Source organism: Empidonax traillii, unplaced genomic scaffold (assembly GCF_003031625.1).
Source record: "Empidonax traillii isolate 1590-97213 ecotype Southwest subspecies unplaced genomic scaffold, ASM303162v1 scaffold215:size2007263, whole genome shotgun sequence".
NCBI classification, from domain to species: Eukaryota; Metazoa; Chordata; class Aves; order Passeriformes; family Tyrannidae; genus Empidonax; species Empidonax traillii.
Window position 1 is genome coordinate 1,872,930 of NW_020955408.1, and position 19,855 is coordinate 1,892,784.

Genomic DNA, 19,855 nt, shown 5'->3' on the forward strand with positions numbered 1-19,855 from the left:
TGGCGCGGCTGCCTGTCCACCTCCTTCTGTCCCCTCTCCTTCGCCGCCGCTCGGTGCTGCTGCTGCTGAGAGCCCTCGCCGGCCCCCTGCGCTCCAGCCATGGGGACCTCGGAAGGCAGCCCATGGCGGGGTGGCCTCGGCCTGCTCCTCCTCCTGCTGCTGCTGCTGCCCGTGCGGGTGAGTCCCTCACGGGGAGGTCTCCGTGCCGTGGGGATGCGGGGCCTCCTGGCTCCATGGAGAAGAGAGGGAGCGGGACCCCGCGGGTGATGCCTGGGGCGGGGGGAGCTAGAGCTCTCCTGGGCGGTGGGGCTGGATGAGGGCGGCGGTGTCCCGGCTTAGGCCGCTGGGCTCGGGGCACAGCCAAGCCGAAGCGTGGAGCTGAGGTGCCCCCTCCTCGCCCCCCCGCCCCCGTGCTCTCCGGGTGGCAGGCGGGGTGACAGCCGGTGGTACGGCAGGCCCGCCGGGGAGCACCGGCGAACTTCAGCTCCATCCCGGTGCCCGTGCCCCGCGGTCACAGCCGGCGGCAGCGGCTGCCCCCGGGGTGCCGCACTCCCGTGGCGTGCCCTGGTTATGCAATGGCCGGTGCATGTGAGTGGCCGCGGAGTCACATGCTCGGGAGAGGCTTGCAGATGTCCTGGGTGTCCGGTTTGTTTTGCTCGGGGTGTTGCTTATGCCGGGTGACAGCTTCCTGGGAGTGATAGTCTGCGCGGAGTGAGGGCTGCTATTTATTGATCTGCCAGTATTAAGACTACGTGTTTCCTCGAAATTAAGGGCTAGAATAAGTTGGATTTCTTGATACTTTAGGAAAAAATACTGTAAAACCTTCACTCCTCTCTTCCCAGTCTTGTTTTGTTATGCTATGGTGCAAGATAGGAGCGGGATACTCCACATTCCTCTGGAGAAACAAGGAGTGTCTTGTAAGCCTTAGTGGTTGTGTTCGTGGGGTTTTTTTCACCTCTCTACCTAAGTTGGAAACATACTTTCTAGGTCAAGTTTTATGACTAACCCTTTTTAAACCCACGAGTTTGTCACCTTGTGTGTATGCTGAGGTTCTGCTGTTCTCATATCCTCTTAAAAAGCTTAAACATAAAACTAGGAATTCATTCTTTTACCAGTGGAGAAGGTAATTGTTAGTAATGACTCACGATCTCCAGGTGGGTAAGTAATGTATTTCACACCTAACCTATGTGCCTTTATGTAGTGTTTTTTGGAGGGAGATATCATCTTGTGGCAATGAGGTGTGTCCTAGGCTGGTAAAGAAATTACAAGGTGCTTTCATTTATGTATCAGAAGGATATTGAACTAGAGGAGCTTGAAACAAGTTCTCCTAAGATTTAGGGAAGTCTTTGTAGAGGATGTGGCTTCGTGATCCCTAAAAGTAAACACTGCAGAATGACTTTAACCATACAGGTTTCGGTTTTGTACTGTAAGAAGGCAGAATCGGGTGTTTTGTTTTTTTTGAGGGGTTTTTTGTTAGTTTGTTTTTACCCATTAACTCTTATTTATGATCTAACACTCCCCAAAGAGGTCCTTCAGTTAGACTGAGACTTCACAGTGTTAGATGCTGGCAGGAGAGAAGCTTTGTGAAGGTGAACCTTTCTCCCTCAAGTTTACTTGTCGTGTAATGGGTTTGTGCTTTCAGTTGTGGTATATATAAATTCAAGTGTGTCACGTTTCTTCTTTTTTTAAAGAAGCCAGTGGACTAGAGTGGTACTTCAGTTTGCAGTCCTTCATCATGCATTTACTATATACGCATTCACAATGGACATGAAGTGTTCAACCTGTATAAGGTGCATCTTTCACTCTGAACAGTGCATGGTACAAGATTCCTGCCAGCCATCCCATTGCTAGTTTGTGTTACCCTTATAAACATCCTAATGTTCTGGATGGCCTTTATGTGCTTAATGGCTGCTGTTGCAATTGATCCTTGTGTAATTATACTAAAACACAAGCTGTTCAGTTATGGCTAATCAAGGTTGGACACAGGTTTCCTGTCAGCAGCTGGGATTCCAACCTGAATGATATATTTGAGTTTCTGAAATCCCATGGGAAAATGTTAATGACAGGTGCTGCTCTTGCCAAGTGGCCTGCAATGTGGTGTTACTTGACCTAGGACATGAAGTTCTGAAATGCCTGTGTGGAGCAGTTTCCTTGGCAGGGATGGTAATGTAGCTTCAGAACAAGACAGTAACAACTTTACCTAAATTACTTCCTGGAAAATCAGGAGTGACTTGTTCAGTGTTTCTGGATGGAAAGTGAGGAAGCTCTCTTAAAAGGGGAGAGATGACTGAAGGGAATGACTGGCAGAACTTACTAGTACTTCACTGGGCAGTAGACAAAACAATCCAAGTGTTGTGCAATATTATTATTATTTTCCTGCGGGACATCAGAGGTGTTTTGGTGTAGATGGACTTAACTGCAGTCAGCTGCTAGTTAGGGGCCCTGCACTTTCCGAGCATGCATGCAGTGTCTATTTTCCCAATAAGTCCTTGTCAACTAACACCAGCTTGTTCCCACAGATATTGAACTATTGCAACTTTCTTTTGCTACTTGACCTTGATTTTACTGTGACATCTGAAATGTGCTTGGATAATTCCATAACTGGGGCTTGCTTTGCCTGACCAGGAGTAGCTAATAATTTTTCTGTCTGAAAGGGAACAGTCCCTTACTTAGGCACAAAGGAACAAGAGGTGCTTGGCAGATAAAGTATGACTCTAAATTGGCTGCCTCTGAATAAGTTACTGGAAGAGATAAAGTAAGAGGAAGAATTAAACCTGTAAAGTTTTCTTTAGTCCATGGACCTCCTCTCCTTATAGGTAGGGCTGTGAGGTCAAGTTCAACTCCTAGGGCAGATCTTTCAACTTGACCTGGTGACCTGTTTCCATAAACCAGTCTTGCCATTTATTAAGGGGGATTGTGTAGTTCCCTAGAACTCTCAACCTAGGGGGCAACAGCAGATATTAAGAAAGTGAAGGACCAGAGTTTGCTCCTTCCTGGATTGATCTCTTTGCCCTGCAAGATTCCAGATGCATCATCCTCGATGAAAGAAGGGGAAACAGCTTTATCTGAGGCTGTTGCCTTTTCCATACATTAGTAATCTTAATTTGAAGAGCCCAACAGTGTTCACTTGTCATTTGGTATTTGCAAGAACTACAAATAGCTGCTGTTTCTGCATATAACATCATCATTGTTCTTTGTCCCCTTAAAAACTATGTATTCATTGTTGGTGATGGCAAATGTTGCTGGAAACGTTGAAGATTATCAGTTTGTTTCAAGTTGCAGTTGAAGAAACATGGGCTGAAGTAAATATGTTTATGATCTGTTGGAACACTAGTTTTATTACAAATAAATGATAATGCCTGGGAACCAGAAAGCTCTAATGGAACCTTTGTAGAATGCCCATACTTGCTCATGTGCAGATTCTTTATTAGGGCTTCTGAAGCTTTGACCTGAGGTGAAATTTCTCTTCAAACAGACCAAGTCTACGGGAAATAGGAATACAGTTTTCTGAACTCTGGGGAGGTGCTGAGGGTTAGTGTTTTGGTACTGCCAAATGGTTTCTAAAGTCTGCTGGAGGCAGGAGGGAACAACCTTAATCTAAGGTTGTGTTACTGTTGCTTTATGAAGTACTTAGGAAAGTCCCATTTTAATATATGGAATACTTAGTTATGTGAACTCTCAAAAAAACCCCAAAACAAACCACCAAAAAACCAAACAAAAATAAGAACAACAACAAAAACACCACCACACAAAAAACCCCCACCAAAACAACAACAAAAAAAACCAAACCAAACAAAAAAACGCCAAAAAATCCCCACACATTAAAAATTTGAACACATGAACTGAGCCCTGTGTTAGACTTCTGGATATTTTGCCTTATTTAGAAGGCAGTTGGTTTCAACATCTGCTAATTTTGGGGCTAGGCTTTCACCCATTTAAGAAAGATGTTTGCTCACCTGAGTATTAAGTGACTTGAAAGTCTGACTCTGCAAGCAGCAGCTTTGTTAACTATGACTTATTTACAACCACACTTACTCATCCCTATCTCATCCTACCAGTATAGGAGTGTTCTTCTGAGAGAATGGAAAGAGCAAAGTGCTTGTTTTACCTTGTAACTTAATCTAGCTTTTACTAGAGGATTTTTTTTTTTTTGGGGGGGGGGGAACTTCCAGCTATATGTTATCTGTGGTAATGGAGTAGTTACTTAGTTACTTCTTGTAACCCTGAATACTGTCTCAACCCTAAGAGACCAGCCCTCTCCCATATTTTGTGGCTGACTCAGTGATGAGAATGCTATTGTCTTGTTAGTGTTCAAGAGCTATATCGATGACTTTAGGCTGTTGACTTCCAATGATTTCATGTTTTTTAGGCTTATTGACCTGGTTCAACTACCGTAAATCAAGGATCACCAAAGCTTACTGGTTCAGGGAACAAATTTATACTTTTACTAGTGGAATCCTGCTACGTCATGGCATAAATGTAAAACCTTAGACTGTCTCTGAAATTGCATTCTTGGTGTCAATATTGAAATAGAGTATTCAGACTTGCAATTCTAGGTCTAGGTGCTCTTCTAGTAGTTTAAAGTCGCTGATACATTCAGCTTTTCTTAAACAGGCTGAAAGCTTGGTGGCAAACATGCTGGATTTTCCACTGTAGGTGTTATTGCTGTGGAATGTCAGTAATATGATTTGAAATTCTTTATCCAAATTCAAACGTAAACTAATGCTAGGTCGAACCTCATCTTGCTTTATTTTTCTTGTGTGTTTAGCTGTATGATTTTTGGTGTGCGATCAAATGTCATGTGCAGGTAAGAGGCTTTATGTTCTGTCCTGCAAATGATGGCAGAAAGCCTTGCAGGTAAATTTATAGACATAATACAGATTGTTTTTTATTTTGTGTCCCCGTAGTTATAACCAAGGAATTGTTACCTTGAAATACAGACAACATTTTTAAAACAACAGAACTATCAGTCAGACTAATGGGGTAGGTGAAATTTACTGAAGTTTTTCTTTGCAAGAAGTGCCCTGATAACTTTTTTGTAACTGTTGACTGCATTACCAGGTTTCCCACACTTTCTGCTCTGGAAGAAACAAAGTCTTTCTGTAAAGAGTACGTTGATGAATTTGTGGGGTTTAAAACATTAGAAGTGTTAGATAACAAGACTTGAATGAAGCATAGAAAATGTGTTTTAGAAAGGATGATTACAAACCACTCTAGACTAAACATCAAAGCTAGCCTGATAGTGGAGAAATACTTAATTCTTTTCTCATGGGCAGTACTAAGCAGCTCCAAATTCTTTGGCATTTTATAAGAATAGTAATGAATCTGTGTTTTCTTTTGAAGAGATAATTCACTCGTGACACTGGTATATAGAAACACTAAACAATCTTTCCCCACTAGTAGACTGTTTGCTATTAAGACTGAGGTAAATGGATGTGAGGAAGCAGAGTTGAAGATTGTGACTTTGCAGGAAAAAATTGTAAATTTGTTTGATGCATTAACAAATTTATGATGTAGTTTTGATAAATGGTCTCCAAGTCATAGAAACTTAACGTTTTTGGTTGATAATTGTGTTAAATATTCAGTGTTTATAAGTGCAATCTGAAGGTGGTGTTTTCCATGTTGTATATTAGCTGCTGGCTATGGGTTTAGCTAGATGTGCTAGAGCAGACAAATGAAATAGTGATCTAGAGTGGTATGTAAACTGACTTTGGGCCTGGCTTGTAGTGAGTGACTTTGAAGCAAGCCATGTTGCCCTGGTTAAGTTAAAGGGGAAGCAAGTCTAGCAAGGGTTGGTTAAATTGGTGATGGGTATTGTCCCTGATAAACAACCAGCTACTGATGTACTTTTTGAAGAACTGTCAGTGTTGTTCAGCACAAAAATGATTGTTGTGGAGGCATTGTAATTCTGGGTAGCTCTTGGGTATTATGAATACAGCCTTTCAGGGGCCTCTCTGGTCAGTAAACAATATTATTCATGGTCAAGCAGAATGCACAGCAGTCTGTCCTTGCAGCGTAAGCATATGGTGTCTCTACAAATGCTCAGTCAAGGTTGCTCAGGAGATAAAAATAGGTCAGTTATCTCTCAAACTATACTAACCAAACTTCTGATCAGAGCTGGCAGAAGTGTAGTGTTTGTGCAGTCTGCTTGCAGCCCATGTGCACAGGAAAACCTTGCAGTTGTCTTAAAGGTTTTGCTGTAAATGACTTGTTACTGCATTAAGTGTTTTGATTTTCAGAATAAATATTTTGGCTCAGATGTCTCAGTGTCAGTACCACACACAAAAAATACAAGGCTTTCAAGGTGCCACTGTCCTTTTTCAATTTCCTTTATTTTATGCACATAATAACAGATTTCTGAATTTTTCAATGGTCTCTTAAAATATGGTAGTTGAAGGTTTTTTCCTTTTCACTTAGCACTGTAAGCCCATTTAAATGTTGCATCTTAGGCTTGAAAGTGGTGATGGAGAGCATCCTTTGAGATTATGACAATACATGTATGGCAAGTGTACAGCTGTGAAGTTCTGTTTCAGAATCCTCTTAATAGTACTGCTTCCTCATTCTGTCACTCACGAGTTTGCAAGAAGGATCAGAAGGTGGCAGGAGGAACTGACATTGCACATAAGCAATAAGTTTCTCTCCATGTGTGCTGACTTGTGTGCCCTCATATGACAGTTTACCCAGTAATCGTCTTGTATGGGGAAAAAAATATTTTCTAAACCTTATACTTGAAGTGCTTTTCAGGTATTGATTTAGATTTTTCTTAAGGAACTCTTATGCTTTTTCTTAACGTGGACAATGCACTTCCTGTTTCTATATTGGGCAGGGAAGGAAGGGTGGCGAGCTGAGCTGAAGATCAGTGGTGATGTGCATTGTCAAAAATCACATGCTTTTGTTAATGGGCATTTTATATAGTAAGTGCTGACAGGAAGCTATCTAATCTGGATTGTAAGTGGCTTTTGGAATATTAGCACATAAACTCTATAATAGCTGAGGAATTTGGCAACTATTCCTTGCAGTTAATCTGTTATCTTGTGTTAATTAGGTATGTCCACAAACGTGTGTCTGGTATGGAGAATGTGGAGTTGCTTCCGGAGACAAGAGATACAACTGTGCTTATGATGGACCACCCATAGCACTACCAGAAGACGGCTATGACTTAATACAGGTAAGCTTCTTTTAGAGGTCTGCTGCTTTATAAAAAATAAGTTCTCCTACACTTGGCAATTCTGTATTGGGTTCTATTGGACCTGCGCTGTGACCTTTAGCTTCCTCATCCTAACTTGATGACAAAGGGAACAGATTATTTCTGATTTCTCTCGTATAGCTAATACCTCCAACTGGATTAAGGTAAAATATCTCAGTTCCTTTTAAGAGATATGACGTCTCCAAATATGTAATTAGAAGCTTTTACAGACATAACCTTAAATATAGGATTGGTCCACTTGCCTGCACATTTTCCTCACTGGTTTGAGTAGTTTTCAGTCAGACTGTTTAAGACTCTCTTCCAAACTATGATATGTTCTGTAGTTGTGCTCTTTTGATCTCTAACGTACAAGACTGAACTGTTTTCGATCAGATGATCATTCCTGATCTCTCCTTAAATAGGAAGGCATTAACTGACACTTGTTCAAATGGAGCAAATTTGGACAAAATAATCTGTGCCTAGTGTGAGATGTTATTTCCTTATCTGGGCTTTAGCTGCCGAAGTGAACAAACCCACAGTCAAAAGAGTTTGTTCATTTGGTGCACAACATAGAAGGATACTGCCAGACTTGCTTTCTGGCATTTGATGGTTCAAAGTTTTAAAGTGTGAAGTAACTACAGCATTAAAGACAGGGTTTGCTGGTGGCAGAAGTGACTTAATTAAATATGTTGTTGAAGCTAACTACTGTTACATGCTGTTTCTGAAGCCTTAATGTACAGTTCTTGTATGTTACTGCCAGTTATGCTTGTATTGAATGCATTTGTATCTTCTGTAAAGTGAACATGAAATAGCTCTTCCGGACAATCAGAGATTTTGTGGTTAGTGGCTTGTCTTCTGAGACTTTAGAATCTGATACTATCCGGAAGGAGTATGAGAGGATAAGCTGCAGGAATACTTTCAACTTGGATAAACATGTGTTGTCCTCTCACCAACAGACTCTCAAATGCCATTATCATTCTATATATAGACCCTGGTGACTAAAGATCATCTGAAGGAGCTTTTTAAAAGGAAGTGCTGCCTTGAATAAAAGTAGTGAAAAAAGTGATTATTCTCTCTAGTCTTTAAACAGCAATCTTGTTTGCCAGGCTGCTTGTTTTTTTTCTATGCATCTCTCCCAGCAACAGCTACTGTCTTCTGAAATATGTTGGAGCAGAACCCATAACTATAATAAGTTCTGAAGTCTTAAACATGCTTTTTCTTCCTTCACCCCTGATCTCAATATTGCTTTTTTTTTTAAGGAACTCTGCCCAGGTTTTTTCTTCGGCAATGTTAGCACTTGCTGTGATGTTCGTCAGCTTCAGACTTTGAAAAATAACTTGCAGCTGCCTCTGCAGTTTCTCTCCAGGTATGCTAATGAAGTAACTAGTTTTGTAACAGAATAACAAAGCACATTAAAACTCTTCAAGTAAATTGTAGGAAAGGTGGTGGTTTCTTTTAAAGGCTTATTGGAGCATACTCTTAAAGCAACTTCCTCATCCATATCAGGAGGCTGTAATGTCATGAAGCAACTGCTTGCAGTTTGGATTGAGTTAGCGCAGTTAGAATAAGCATTCCCTTAGTTTGTCTCAAGCTACTGTATCTAACAAAGCCTTCAGAAGAGGGTGACATAAAGTACTGTTTGGTCCTGTTCTAACAGGAAACTTCCTGCTAAGAACCAGTAAAGTTTTTCGTAAAATTCTATGTATACCTATTTGAGTAGGCAATTCTGCTAGTGAATTATGGTGCTTAAAATTGTTCATCTGTAGCATCACCAATTAATGTTGTATTGCTGATTAAAAATTTTCAATTTTGAATATTTTGTTCTGTCACTCTGAGCAGAATGTTCACACTTGCAAGGCATACCTGACTTGACCTATGTAGATAGCATCTTTACCTCTTAATCTGATTGCGGTTCTTTGGCTTTCCTACCCAGGTGTCCATCGTGTTTCTACAACTTGATAAACCTCTTCTGTGAACTGACTTGCAGTCCAAATCAGTCTGACTTTTTGAATGTTACAAGCACCATACCTTATCAAGATCCAGTTTCAAAAGAGAACAAAAGTAGCATTACAGAGCTGCAGTACTTTATTGGAGAACGCTTTGCAAATGGTGAGTAAACAGTGTGTTAATTTACCTTGGCCTTTGTCAAGGTAACAAGACCAGTGCTTTTTCGGGGAAAACTGACATCTGACTGTCTTTTTGAAGTTTGAGTCATCCAATAGGTAACAATAGTTCCTTTTAAGACTTCTGGAACACTAACTTCTGCCTGGGTAGAGGACATTAAAACCGCTGTTATTAACAGTGTCATTGTAAAGACTCAACCAAGCCTGAGCATCTCTACAAATGGTTAATAGCTGTTAACCATGATGACTTTAACGTCAGAAAAAACAAAACTTGTTGCCAAGTACTCAATGTCCAAAGCCTACCTGATACTAAAACAGTCTGGCAAGTATGATAATAAGTGTACACAGTGCACTACAACAACCTCTCTAAGAGGCACTCACTCCTCTTGAAATGGGCTGTTCTATTCCTTTGTCAAAATCAAAGATATTTTTAGAGAACAATAAGTTTGTGTTTTATTTTGATTTTGTAGCAAGCTTAAATCATTAATTCAGTCGTTGTATGCTTTTTGCAGTAACCTTTAATCAGGTTATGAGACACTTGAAAGTCATATCGCCTACAGATTGAAAATACCTTAAATGTTTGTCATAACTTTCCCAGAAAATAACTTAATATAGTGTTACCTCTCAAGCAGAAAAGTGTGTTCTGGCATAATGCAGATTTGAGTGGCTTACTCAAAGTAAGGTAGCTGTAACAAAGCATTGCAACCTTGAATACTATAAATACAACTGAAAGCATTAGTGAAGTATCCTAAGATAGTGAAGTATCCTAAGATAGTGAACTGTCCTTTCCTCTTGAAAGCTCTAAGTATGTTTTTGTAACTTGATGAGTCTGTAATATTGGAGATACTTGGAATGCTCACTCAAATTATAATGCTGGTTTAATGACTCTTCTGTCTTCATTCACTTTTCCTAGCAATGTATAATGCCTGCAAAGATGTGGAGGCTCCATCAAGTAATGTTAAAGCACTGGGGTTGCTGTGTGGGAAGGATGTCAAGGACTGTAATGCAACCAACTGGATTGAATACATGTTTAATAAAGACAATGGACAAACTCCTTTCAGCATTATTCCTATCTTTTCAGGTAAGGAACTAAGTAGTCCTTGCCTTTGAAACCTCTGTAAAAAGCTGTGTGCTATGGCTAGCATATTGGTTTATTAAACAGCTGCCCAGCAATGAATACCTGCAGTTAGAGGCTTCCAAAGCAATGTAAGATCAACCTACCTTTTTTGATTTCTGCTTGGAAGTCATACTTTGTGCTTTCTTTCTATACAGCTTGTTACTGTATAGATCTCTAAAACTTACTAGTGATGGACTGAGCTTAGGCGAATGACTAGCTCATATTACTTGGGAATTTCATAGTACCCTGATCCTTTGGGATTTGTTTGTAAGGAGATTGTTGCACACTGTGCAATCTGAACAGATAAGGAGGATGACAGATCATTTGCTGGGATGATAAAAGTATGTGCTTATTACTTTTACACCCTGAAGTGTTATAAGCATGACCAGTCATTTAATTAGTAGTAATATATGAATAGCTGATATGGAGAAGGCAGTGGTTTCTTCATCTCTAAGACCAAGAAATGCTACTCTATGCAGAGGCTAGGGGCTTTCATACTAAGGGTTAACTCGCTGAACTGCAAAGATCTGAATTTTTCCTGGTAGTAAACTGACTCTGCAACTTGTGATTTGTCGTAGATGTTCCTGTTCACGGAATGAATCCTATGAATAATGCTACCAAAGGCTGTAATGAGTCCATGGATGATTCAACAGGACCATGCAGCTGTCAGGACTGTTCAATTGTTTGTGGTCCAAAACCTCAGCCCCCCCCACTGCCTCCTCCTTGGCTATTGTTTGGTTTAGATGCTGTGTATGTCATCATGTGGATCTCCTACATGGGCTTTCTACTCATATTTTTTGCACTAGTTTTTGGAGTGTGGTGCTACAGGTAAAGCATTCAAAATACTCATCTCTGCAAGTCACTTGTTTTTCCCTGAAAACTTTCTTTGCCCATGTCAGATGCTTGTATCTCTACTACACCAGCCAGCAAAAAGTTGTGTTCTGTGGCAGGTGCTTACACTTACAGGGAGTATTCTGACTCCTAAAACCATCTGGTGGAAAGTGAATGCAGAAGTTGGTTTAGCTAATTCACAACTCCTGCAGCATCCCTAGCTACAGGATCGAATATGCTGTTCTCCAGCTTTCATATGCAAGTGTGCAAAAAGTCTGGGGAATGCATATTCATAACAAAGCAGTCACTGCCGTATTGGAAATGATGTCATGAATACTTCTCCCTAGTCTCCTGTTTTGAAAAAAGTTAAATGGAAGCTGGGCTTCTAGTAACTATAGGATATCACTCTTGATCATGTGGCTAGAACACCTCTCCTATGAAGACAGGCTGAGAGAGCTGGGGCTGTTCAGCCTGGAGAAGAAAAGGCTCTGAGGAGACCTCAGAGCAGCCTTCCAGTACCTAAAAGAGGCCTAGAGAAGAGTTGGAGAGGGACTCTATACAAGGGCATGGAGTGATAAGACAAGGGGCAATGGCCTTAAGCTGAAGGAGGGTAGGTGCAGATTAGATATTAAGAAGAAATTCTGTACTGTGAAGGTGGTGAGGTTGCCCAGGGAGACTGTGTACTTCCTATCCTTGAAAGTGTTCAAAGCCAGGCTGTATGGCACTGAGTAATCTGTCCTAGTAAAAGGTGTCCCTGACCATGGCAGGGGAGTTGGAACTGATGATCTTTAAGGTTTGCTTCCACCCTGAACCACTCTATGATTCTATGATTGTTCAATTATGATCAGGAAACTGAAATTGCTCTATAATAAGTCTGTGTGGAAAAAGATAGTGGGTACAACTGGCCAGCATGAAATGGTAGGTGTGTTTGAGATGTGTGGTTTGTAGCCCAAAATATCCTGCCATAACTGAGGTTAGATTAGTAGGAGGAGGCTGTTGAACTTATCTCCTGCTCTGAGTATCAGGAATGGGTATAAGCAATTTAGTTCTATCATAAATGTTCTGTGCTATAACTTGCTTGTCGTCAGGACAGGAAGAAAGTACCTTATTTTCCTTTTTTCCTCACTTCCTCATTTCTTCAGGCTAAGTATGTGTTACTTTAGCGTTTTGATTAATAAAGCAGAATATTTCTAATGTAAAAATCTCTTAAAAATGTTATTTCTGTTATGGTCAATGTAAAGAGACTCTCTGTGCTGTTAATGCTACTGATCTTTTAAATGTGCATAAAGAACATGATCCAGCTTGATCTAAGCTGGAAACATTTATCAAAACAGTGGAAATGACTGTATCATGTTCCAAAGCATCATAAAGCTGGAGATTGCTGTTCTTCAGTGGTGGGTGTAGGTGGAACGTGGTGCCAATAGATTTGACTGGAGGAGTCAAATTTCAAACTTACTAGTAGCATTGAACTTCATTGTTTCTGTAGAAACAGTACAGATGCTGTTCTGGACAAGAAGGTTAACATAGCTTTTTGTCTTGCAGGAGGCGCCACTTTGTCTCAGAATACACACCAATTGACAGCAATGTAGCCTTTTCTGTGAATTCCCACCGTGACAATGGTATGTCTTGGGTAAGATTAAGAGGTTTATTAGAAACTCAGCTTGAGTGCATCCCCCTCCTGTGGATGGGCTCTGGAATTTTAGCTTTGTTAGGCCATATAATCCATTCTTAGAGGGTTTTATTTCAGACTTTTGGCTAGTAACTCTCTTCTTTTAGAGCAGTACTTAACTCTGTTTTGCTGGGTACACAGTTCATGGATCTAGCTATGCTATAAGGAAGTTCTGGAGGGCTTTGTAGCAGGAGATGGGAAGGGCAACGCAATGTTAAAATCAATTTAGTCACGTTTTGACTTATCCGTGTATCCATTTAAAGCATGGTATGAAAGAATTGTGGTTTAATTTGCAAAGCAGATAGCTCATTTTATTGATTATATATTTTAGCTGCTTCCTGCTTTTATTTGCTGCTTCTGTCAAAGACAATCTTACATTAGAAGGGGCAGTGTTAGGTACAAACTGGTTTCTGCCCTCTTCACCTCAGTCAAGGGTTGGTCCCAGCATCTGACTGTCAGTGTAGACATTACTTCTGGTGCTTACTACAAACAGCTAGAATAAAAATTTCATCTTTCCTAGTGGAGTTCAACAAAATGCTGCTTACCTGACTTCTCAAACAGTTACTGCTTACTTCTTGTTCTTGCAGGGAAAATTACCTGCAGTGAAAGGCTTGGTAAAAGGTTTGAGAATGGTCTGAGGATGACATTCACATCGTGGGGGGCTTTCTGTGTTAGAAATCCACGTCCTGTTATCCTCTTCTCTGTGGTCTTCATTGCAATGTGCTGCTCAGGCTTTGTGTATATTAAAGCAACCACAAACCCTGTAGATCTCTGGTCAGCCCCAAGCAGCCAAGCTCGCAAGGAGAAGGAATACTTTGACACGCACTTTGGGCCTTTCTTTCGTACTGAACAACTCATTATTCAAGCGCCAAACAGCCGCCCGGAGACCTATTCACCTTACCCGTCTGGAGAAGATGTACCTTTTGGGCCTCCACTTACCAAAGACATTCTCCACCAGGTAACTGAGACTTTCTAAGGGCAAAGACCTAAGCATACCTAGTAGGTGTAACCACATGGAGTTGGTTTCCATCTCCAGTGTTATGTGTCCATCAATACGTTTACTAGATATTCGTATTTAAATTCCTAGCCTTACTATAAAAACTTTTTGCTGAAAACCTTTCTGTTAGAGAGACTCTCAAGCTAAGTCCCAGTAAGTGTTCTTAGTATGAACACAGGAATAATGTTTTGTAATGTGCTTCTATTGACACATGCCACTGTCCCTGGGAACTTGCAGGAATATGGCATGCACTTAAATCCTGCCTTGCAAGAGAAACGCTTTCTTGCACAGCTCTTAAACTGTGGTTTGTTTTTTTAAAGGTACTGGATTTGCAGGATGCTATTGTCAACATAACTGCTTCTTTTGACAATGAGACTGTAATGCTGAAGGACATTTGTCTGGCTCCTCTTGCTCCCTACAACAACAACTGCACTATACTGAGCGTACTCAACTACTTTCAGAACAGCCATTCTGTCCTAGATCACACTGTTGGGGATGAGTTCTTTGTCTATGCTGATTACCACACTCACTTCCTATACTGTGTTCGGTAAGCAGTACAACTACATGTTTTTTCAAACTGTAGACCAACTAGGCTTGCTGGCAGACAAAACTAGCTAGTTCTCATTGCCTCCTTGAACACTTTCCTGCCCCTTTTTAAACTTGCAGAACTGCAGGTTAGTATAAGATTGCTTGTGTTTGTGTCAATTTTAATTCAATTTTAATTTAATTCAATTTTAACTCAATTTTAATTGAGTTGCCAGTTAACTTAGTTTGGTGCAGACACTGACTCTGGCTTACCTTAAACATGTTTTCAACACTTCTGAGGAGTTCTGTAACAGATGACAGTTTCTAAGCTTTCACTTCAGTTTATAGTTCAGTTGGATAGAGGCTACTCCTTCTCTTAGAGGCTATAAGGCACATGCCTTAAACTGCATTTATATTGAAAGCAAATGTAGCACAAAGGCAACGTATCCTTAGCAGTCTTACCTCCTCTTTGTCTCGATTATCAGTTATAGCACAACAGCTTTTAACTTTTTTGTGCTGTGCCTCAGTTGTCAACAGTTATTGCTGGTGATCTCTTTAGGGCTCCAGCATCACTCAATGACACAAGCATGCTTCACGATTCCTGCTTAGGAACATTTGGTGGACCTGTATTTCCATGGCTGGTGTTGGGAGGATATGATGGTAGGTGGTAAAACATTATTGCAGTTTAAGTCTCAAGAGTACATACTTGTGTGCTGTCTTTGGTGCTAAAGGTGCATTCTCATTTACCAGATGTTTATATGAACTCCAGAGAAACTGGAGTTTTGTTCAGCTTTGGTAAGTAAGGGTGTTTTAAGCGAATTTTCAGCAGACCAGTTCTGGAATTGGAGGCAGACTGCTCAGAAAGTGCAAAATGGAAACAATCTATAATTAGAACATACTGGTCAACAGGAAAAATGTTGGGGGCCTGCTAAAACATCTCTAATTTCTGAAGACTAGATAAAAACATGAAGTAGCTCAAGTTGACATGCTGGGATGTACAGCAAAGTACATTTTGCTTTGAGTTTTTATGCAAAGTATTTTGTTTTGAGTTAGAACAGTTTGATCTGATAAAACAGTTAAGAATAGATTAGGATATTCACAAAGGAAATTCTTCCACTATTACTCTGAAAACAGAATTTTGTTCAAGCAATTAACCTAATTAAACATAACTTGGTTAGTACACTTGTGTTTGATATATTTAAACAGTGCTTCAAGGCAAACACTTCTTGATTAAACTCTGAGGGTTTTGTTCTTGCTTTGAGTAAAATCTGAGTATGCAAGAGGTAGTGTTTAGGAAGCCACATCTTATTTCTTATTAGATGGAAAGTCATAAGCACTGGTTATATAGTAGTCCCATGTCTAATCATGCAACAACTTAATGTGGTGGTGTCATGAGCATGGTAAATTATGAATAATTACTTTTGAATATAATCTGCAGTGCTTACCAGCTTCTCTTCTTATTTCAGCAGTGTTTGAGAACTCAGCAGTGTTCAGTGGAGTTGTAGGGATGGGATTGCTTTGGACAATGCTAATTTTAAATTTACTTGTATCTACTATACTAGAATATAGGTTCTACTTCTTAATGCCAAATGATTTTTTTTTCCCTCTGTAGATGATAACTATAATAATGCTACAGCTCTTGTGATTACTTTTCCTGTCAGCAACTACTACAATGACTCAAAAAAACTAATGAAAGCCTTGGCATGGGAAAAAGAGTAAGTAGTCTTCCTGTATTCTGAAATGTGTATGTTACTTAAAGCAGCTTTAAATATACATACATGAAAAATACCTGTACTGTACTGACAGTTTTTTAGTATAACTACAGGGATGTTTTGAGAGGAGCAAAACTGGTTAAAAACAGACTGTGCTGGTTATGAACCCTTCGCTTTATCTGGCACACTTCATTTGCTTTGAGGATGTAGCTTCTATTCCTGTTAGTGACCATCTAGCCCAGTAGTACTTCCTGCTAAGTAACTTTAGACATATTTGATATGTTTTATTGTGGCTAAAATTATACAGGTAGACTCGTTAATCTACTGAACCACTAAGCATGAGTGGAAAAGTCCAGCATGATCCTTTGATTTTTAACATGTAATTTTTAAAAACGTCATCCAGATGAGTATCTAAAGCTTTCATCCCCTTCACCATCTTGAAGAGCTGATGTTGGTTTACACAAGTCAGCTGCTCTGGTTAGCAGTTCAGATAAAAACTACTGTACTAGAAAGTTTGAGACAAAAGTAAAAGCATGACAGGAATCTGCTTTTGTGACAAGAACCTCTCAAGCTGGGGAACTTAGACAAGGGCTAATAAATTGTTCCAGTGCTGTAAACAAGCTGCAGTCACCATTCAAGACTGTACTCCTAGGTTTAGCTTTGAGGAAACTTGCATCTAGTTTGAAATAGCTTATGCAAGATACCCTATTTGTCCTCAAACTCTGGAGGGAACATGGAAAGTATTTTAGCATAGTGTATTTCTAGTGCTTGGAGTAGAGTTCTAGGTATGTGTAACCAGCACCTCTCTTTCAAAAATGAGGAAGCTCCCTCAAAATACTATCTGGCCATAGTGTACTATTGTACCACACAGATGATGTAAATTTGCCATCAACTGGCTTCCAAATATTTCTAATAGAAGATATTTTATCCTTTAAAGTGTGACTGACCTCTTGGTTTTGTTTTTTAGATTTATTAACTTTATGAAGAACTACAATAATTCAAACTTAACTATATCATTTTCTGCCGAACGGAGTATTGAAGATGAAATCAACCGGGAAAGCAACAGTGATGTTAGCGTTGTGTTGATAAGCTATCTTGTTATGTTTGTGTACATCTCCATAGCTTTGGGACATATCCAGAGTTGGAGAAGACTGCTGGTATGTGCATAGTTTTCATTGTTGCAATGACTGAAGCTGTATCTTGCTGATAGCTTTAAGTGGCTTAAATATTTTTGCAGAATGCTCATGTTCAATCTTGTATTAGAAAATCAAGTCTTCCTTGGGCAGGAGTTCCAGGGAATATAGTTCTTGTCATACTTGATAGTTCATGTGTTCTTTGTAGTCTCAACGAAGTATTATCACTTGAGATGCCCATGATGTACTGAGTTAACTTCAGCTTTAAGACTTGTAACTTCAAGTTTGATTTAGTTTTTTTTTAATATCTGGTTCTTCAAAAGAACCAGAAAAGTAAGTTTGCTACTAACTACACTAAATGTAAGAATATGGCTTTTACCTGAGCTATAATCTGTCTTGTGTGATGACGCTTGTTTGGTTGACAGTCAGTACATCTCTTTTAGGTGGATTCGAAGATCTCTCTGGGAATTGCAGGCATCCTGATTGTACTGAGCTCAGTAGCATGTTCTATAGGCATTTTCAGCTACTTTGGAGTCCCACTGACACTGATTGTGATAGAAGTAATTCCTTTCTTGGTGCTGGCTATTGGAGTGGACAACATCTTCATTATGGTTCAGACACTTCAGGTATTTATTCTTTCATATAGATTCTTCTATAAGTGCCTGTATTTTTGGAAGGCTGTAAACCTGAACCAGAAAGTCTCCTGCTGTTCAGCTCAATCTGAGCAGCTCTGGACTCTCCAAAGGATAATCTAGTGGTCTTGAAGAGAGCCAAGATTCTATGTACATTGTACCTTCACAACCCCCACCCCCAGTTAAAAGTCTCTGCCTTTTCTTAGTGCTGGCTGATAAAAAAGATTTGTACAACTTGATTGCTATTTTGATCACTTGTAAGTTTAGCATATTGTGAGCAGTAATCATGAACTGAACTACATGCTTAAGACTAGGGACTTCTGACACCAAGTCTTTGTGTCTCAGCTTCTTAATTTGACAGGTTCAGTAACCATTGGCACTGCCTCTGGCAAGTGTGTAGTTTTGGCTGAAGTACTCAACTTAGTACTATATTTTCAATTTGAAGCAAGATAAGAGGTAATGTTCATGGTACTCTTGTTTTGGAGAATCTCAGCTGTTTAACTCTTGTTAATGTGGCAAAAACAATAAAAGACAATTTGTGTAACTGAAAAGTTTTGAGTTTTTTTAAAGCCATATGAAATAGCTTCCTAAATTGTGTGATTCCTAATTATAATGAATTATTACCCTAAAACAGAGAGATGAGCGCCTTCAGGGTGAAACTCTGGATAAACAGATTGGCAGAGTCTTGGGAGATGTGGCACCCAGCATGTTTCTCTCATCTTTTTCGGAGACTGTGGCATTCTTTCTTGGTAAGTTTTGTTTAATATTTGAAGATAAGGGCCTTATACCTGTGTGTTGCAATAATAAATGCAAAGCTAAAGTATAAAAGCAAAGTAAGAATTTATATAGGATGTCCAGCTTAGCTGTTCATTGCTCTAAACAAGTTAAACTTCTGCTGGAGATAGACATGGTGGTACTTTAAGTCTGGCACAGTTGAAAAGATCCATTTCTGAATCTCTCACACTTTTTAGTATGAAAGGCTGGAGTGTTTTACTGACTTGCAGTGATTGACAAGTCTAAATTTGACCTTAGTAAGAGATCAAATGTCAAGGTATATGAACTTCTATATCACATTTAGTCATCTTGCCACTGCTTGGAAAAATGCCCCTATAACAGAGTACGTTTGAGGTTCACTTCACTTTACAGTACATGTTAGAGGTATATCTTTGTTACCCTACAAGTATACTATGGCCTTCTTTCATTATGGACTTGTTTACCTGCAGTGCAATTTGTCACTGGTCCAACTTGCATTGGAGTGACTTAATACTGGAGCAAGGTATTGCATGACAGCACTCTTTAACTTCCCTCTTACACAGTCTGCACGTACTTTTGGAGTTAAGAAATGTCTTAAAACTGGTCACTCCTTCGCACAGCCTTAATGCTGTTAATCAGGTCAAACACAGCAGCTGTACCCAGGCTCATATCAGCTGTTTTCTTTGCTCTGCAAAGAGAGACTTTGTCCTGCTAAAATGCTAGCACCTAAATTGGATATTTGTGTAGAAAATGCTTGTGCATTTCTAGGAGAAGGGAGCTTGCTTAACAGACTGGGTTGCTTCCTGCAGGGACACTGTCTACGATGCCAGCGGTTCGCACGTTCTCCCTTTTTGCTGGAATGGCTGTGCTCATAGACTTTATTCTTCAAGTTACTTGCTTCGTAAGTCTCCTGGGCTTGGATATTAAGCGTCAAGAGGTGAGTATAAATGCACCTGTAAATACAGTGTGATGGGGACAATGGCATCCACAGAAATGCACTAAATCTGGCATTTAATCCATTTTTCAGGGGAACAGACTGGATATTCTGTGTTGCATCAAAAGCAGTGAAGAAACGGGTGTAGTCCAGCGTTCTGAGAGCATGTTATTTCTGTTCTTCAAAAATCTGTTTTCTCCATATCTGCTTAAGGATTGGATGAGACCAATAGTAGTATGTATA

General features: G+C 39.9%; 1 protein-coding gene across 1 annotated transcript in view; it reads left to right on the plus strand.

Annotated features, from left to right (window-relative positions):
* NPC1 (NPC intracellular cholesterol transporter 1) overlaps positions 1-19,855 on the plus strand; it is a 27,350-nt gene continuing 7,495 nt past the window's right edge. Inside the window, exons 1-16 of the mRNA XM_027887542.1 lie at positions 1-177; positions 7,046-7,168; positions 8,446-8,552; positions 9,120-9,295; positions 10,223-10,390; positions 11,005-11,254; positions 12,800-12,876; positions 13,514-13,884; positions 14,244-14,470; positions 15,008-15,108; positions 16,061-16,163; positions 17,128-17,317; positions 17,737-17,919; positions 18,560-18,674; positions 19,488-19,615; positions 19,706-19,846. Of these exons, the coding sequence (XP_027743343.1) occupies positions 100-177; positions 7,046-7,168; positions 8,446-8,552; positions 9,120-9,295; positions 10,223-10,390; positions 11,005-11,254; positions 12,800-12,876; positions 13,514-13,884; positions 14,244-14,470; positions 15,008-15,108; positions 16,061-16,163; positions 17,128-17,317; positions 17,737-17,919; positions 18,560-18,674; positions 19,488-19,615; positions 19,706-19,846 (2,538 nt within the window). The 5' untranslated portion in view covers positions 1-99. The remainder of the gene's footprint in view (positions 178-7,045; positions 7,169-8,445; positions 8,553-9,119; positions 9,296-10,222; positions 10,391-11,004; positions 11,255-12,799; positions 12,877-13,513; positions 13,885-14,243; positions 14,471-15,007; positions 15,109-16,060; positions 16,164-17,127; positions 17,318-17,736; positions 17,920-18,559; positions 18,675-19,487; positions 19,616-19,705; positions 19,847-19,855) is intronic.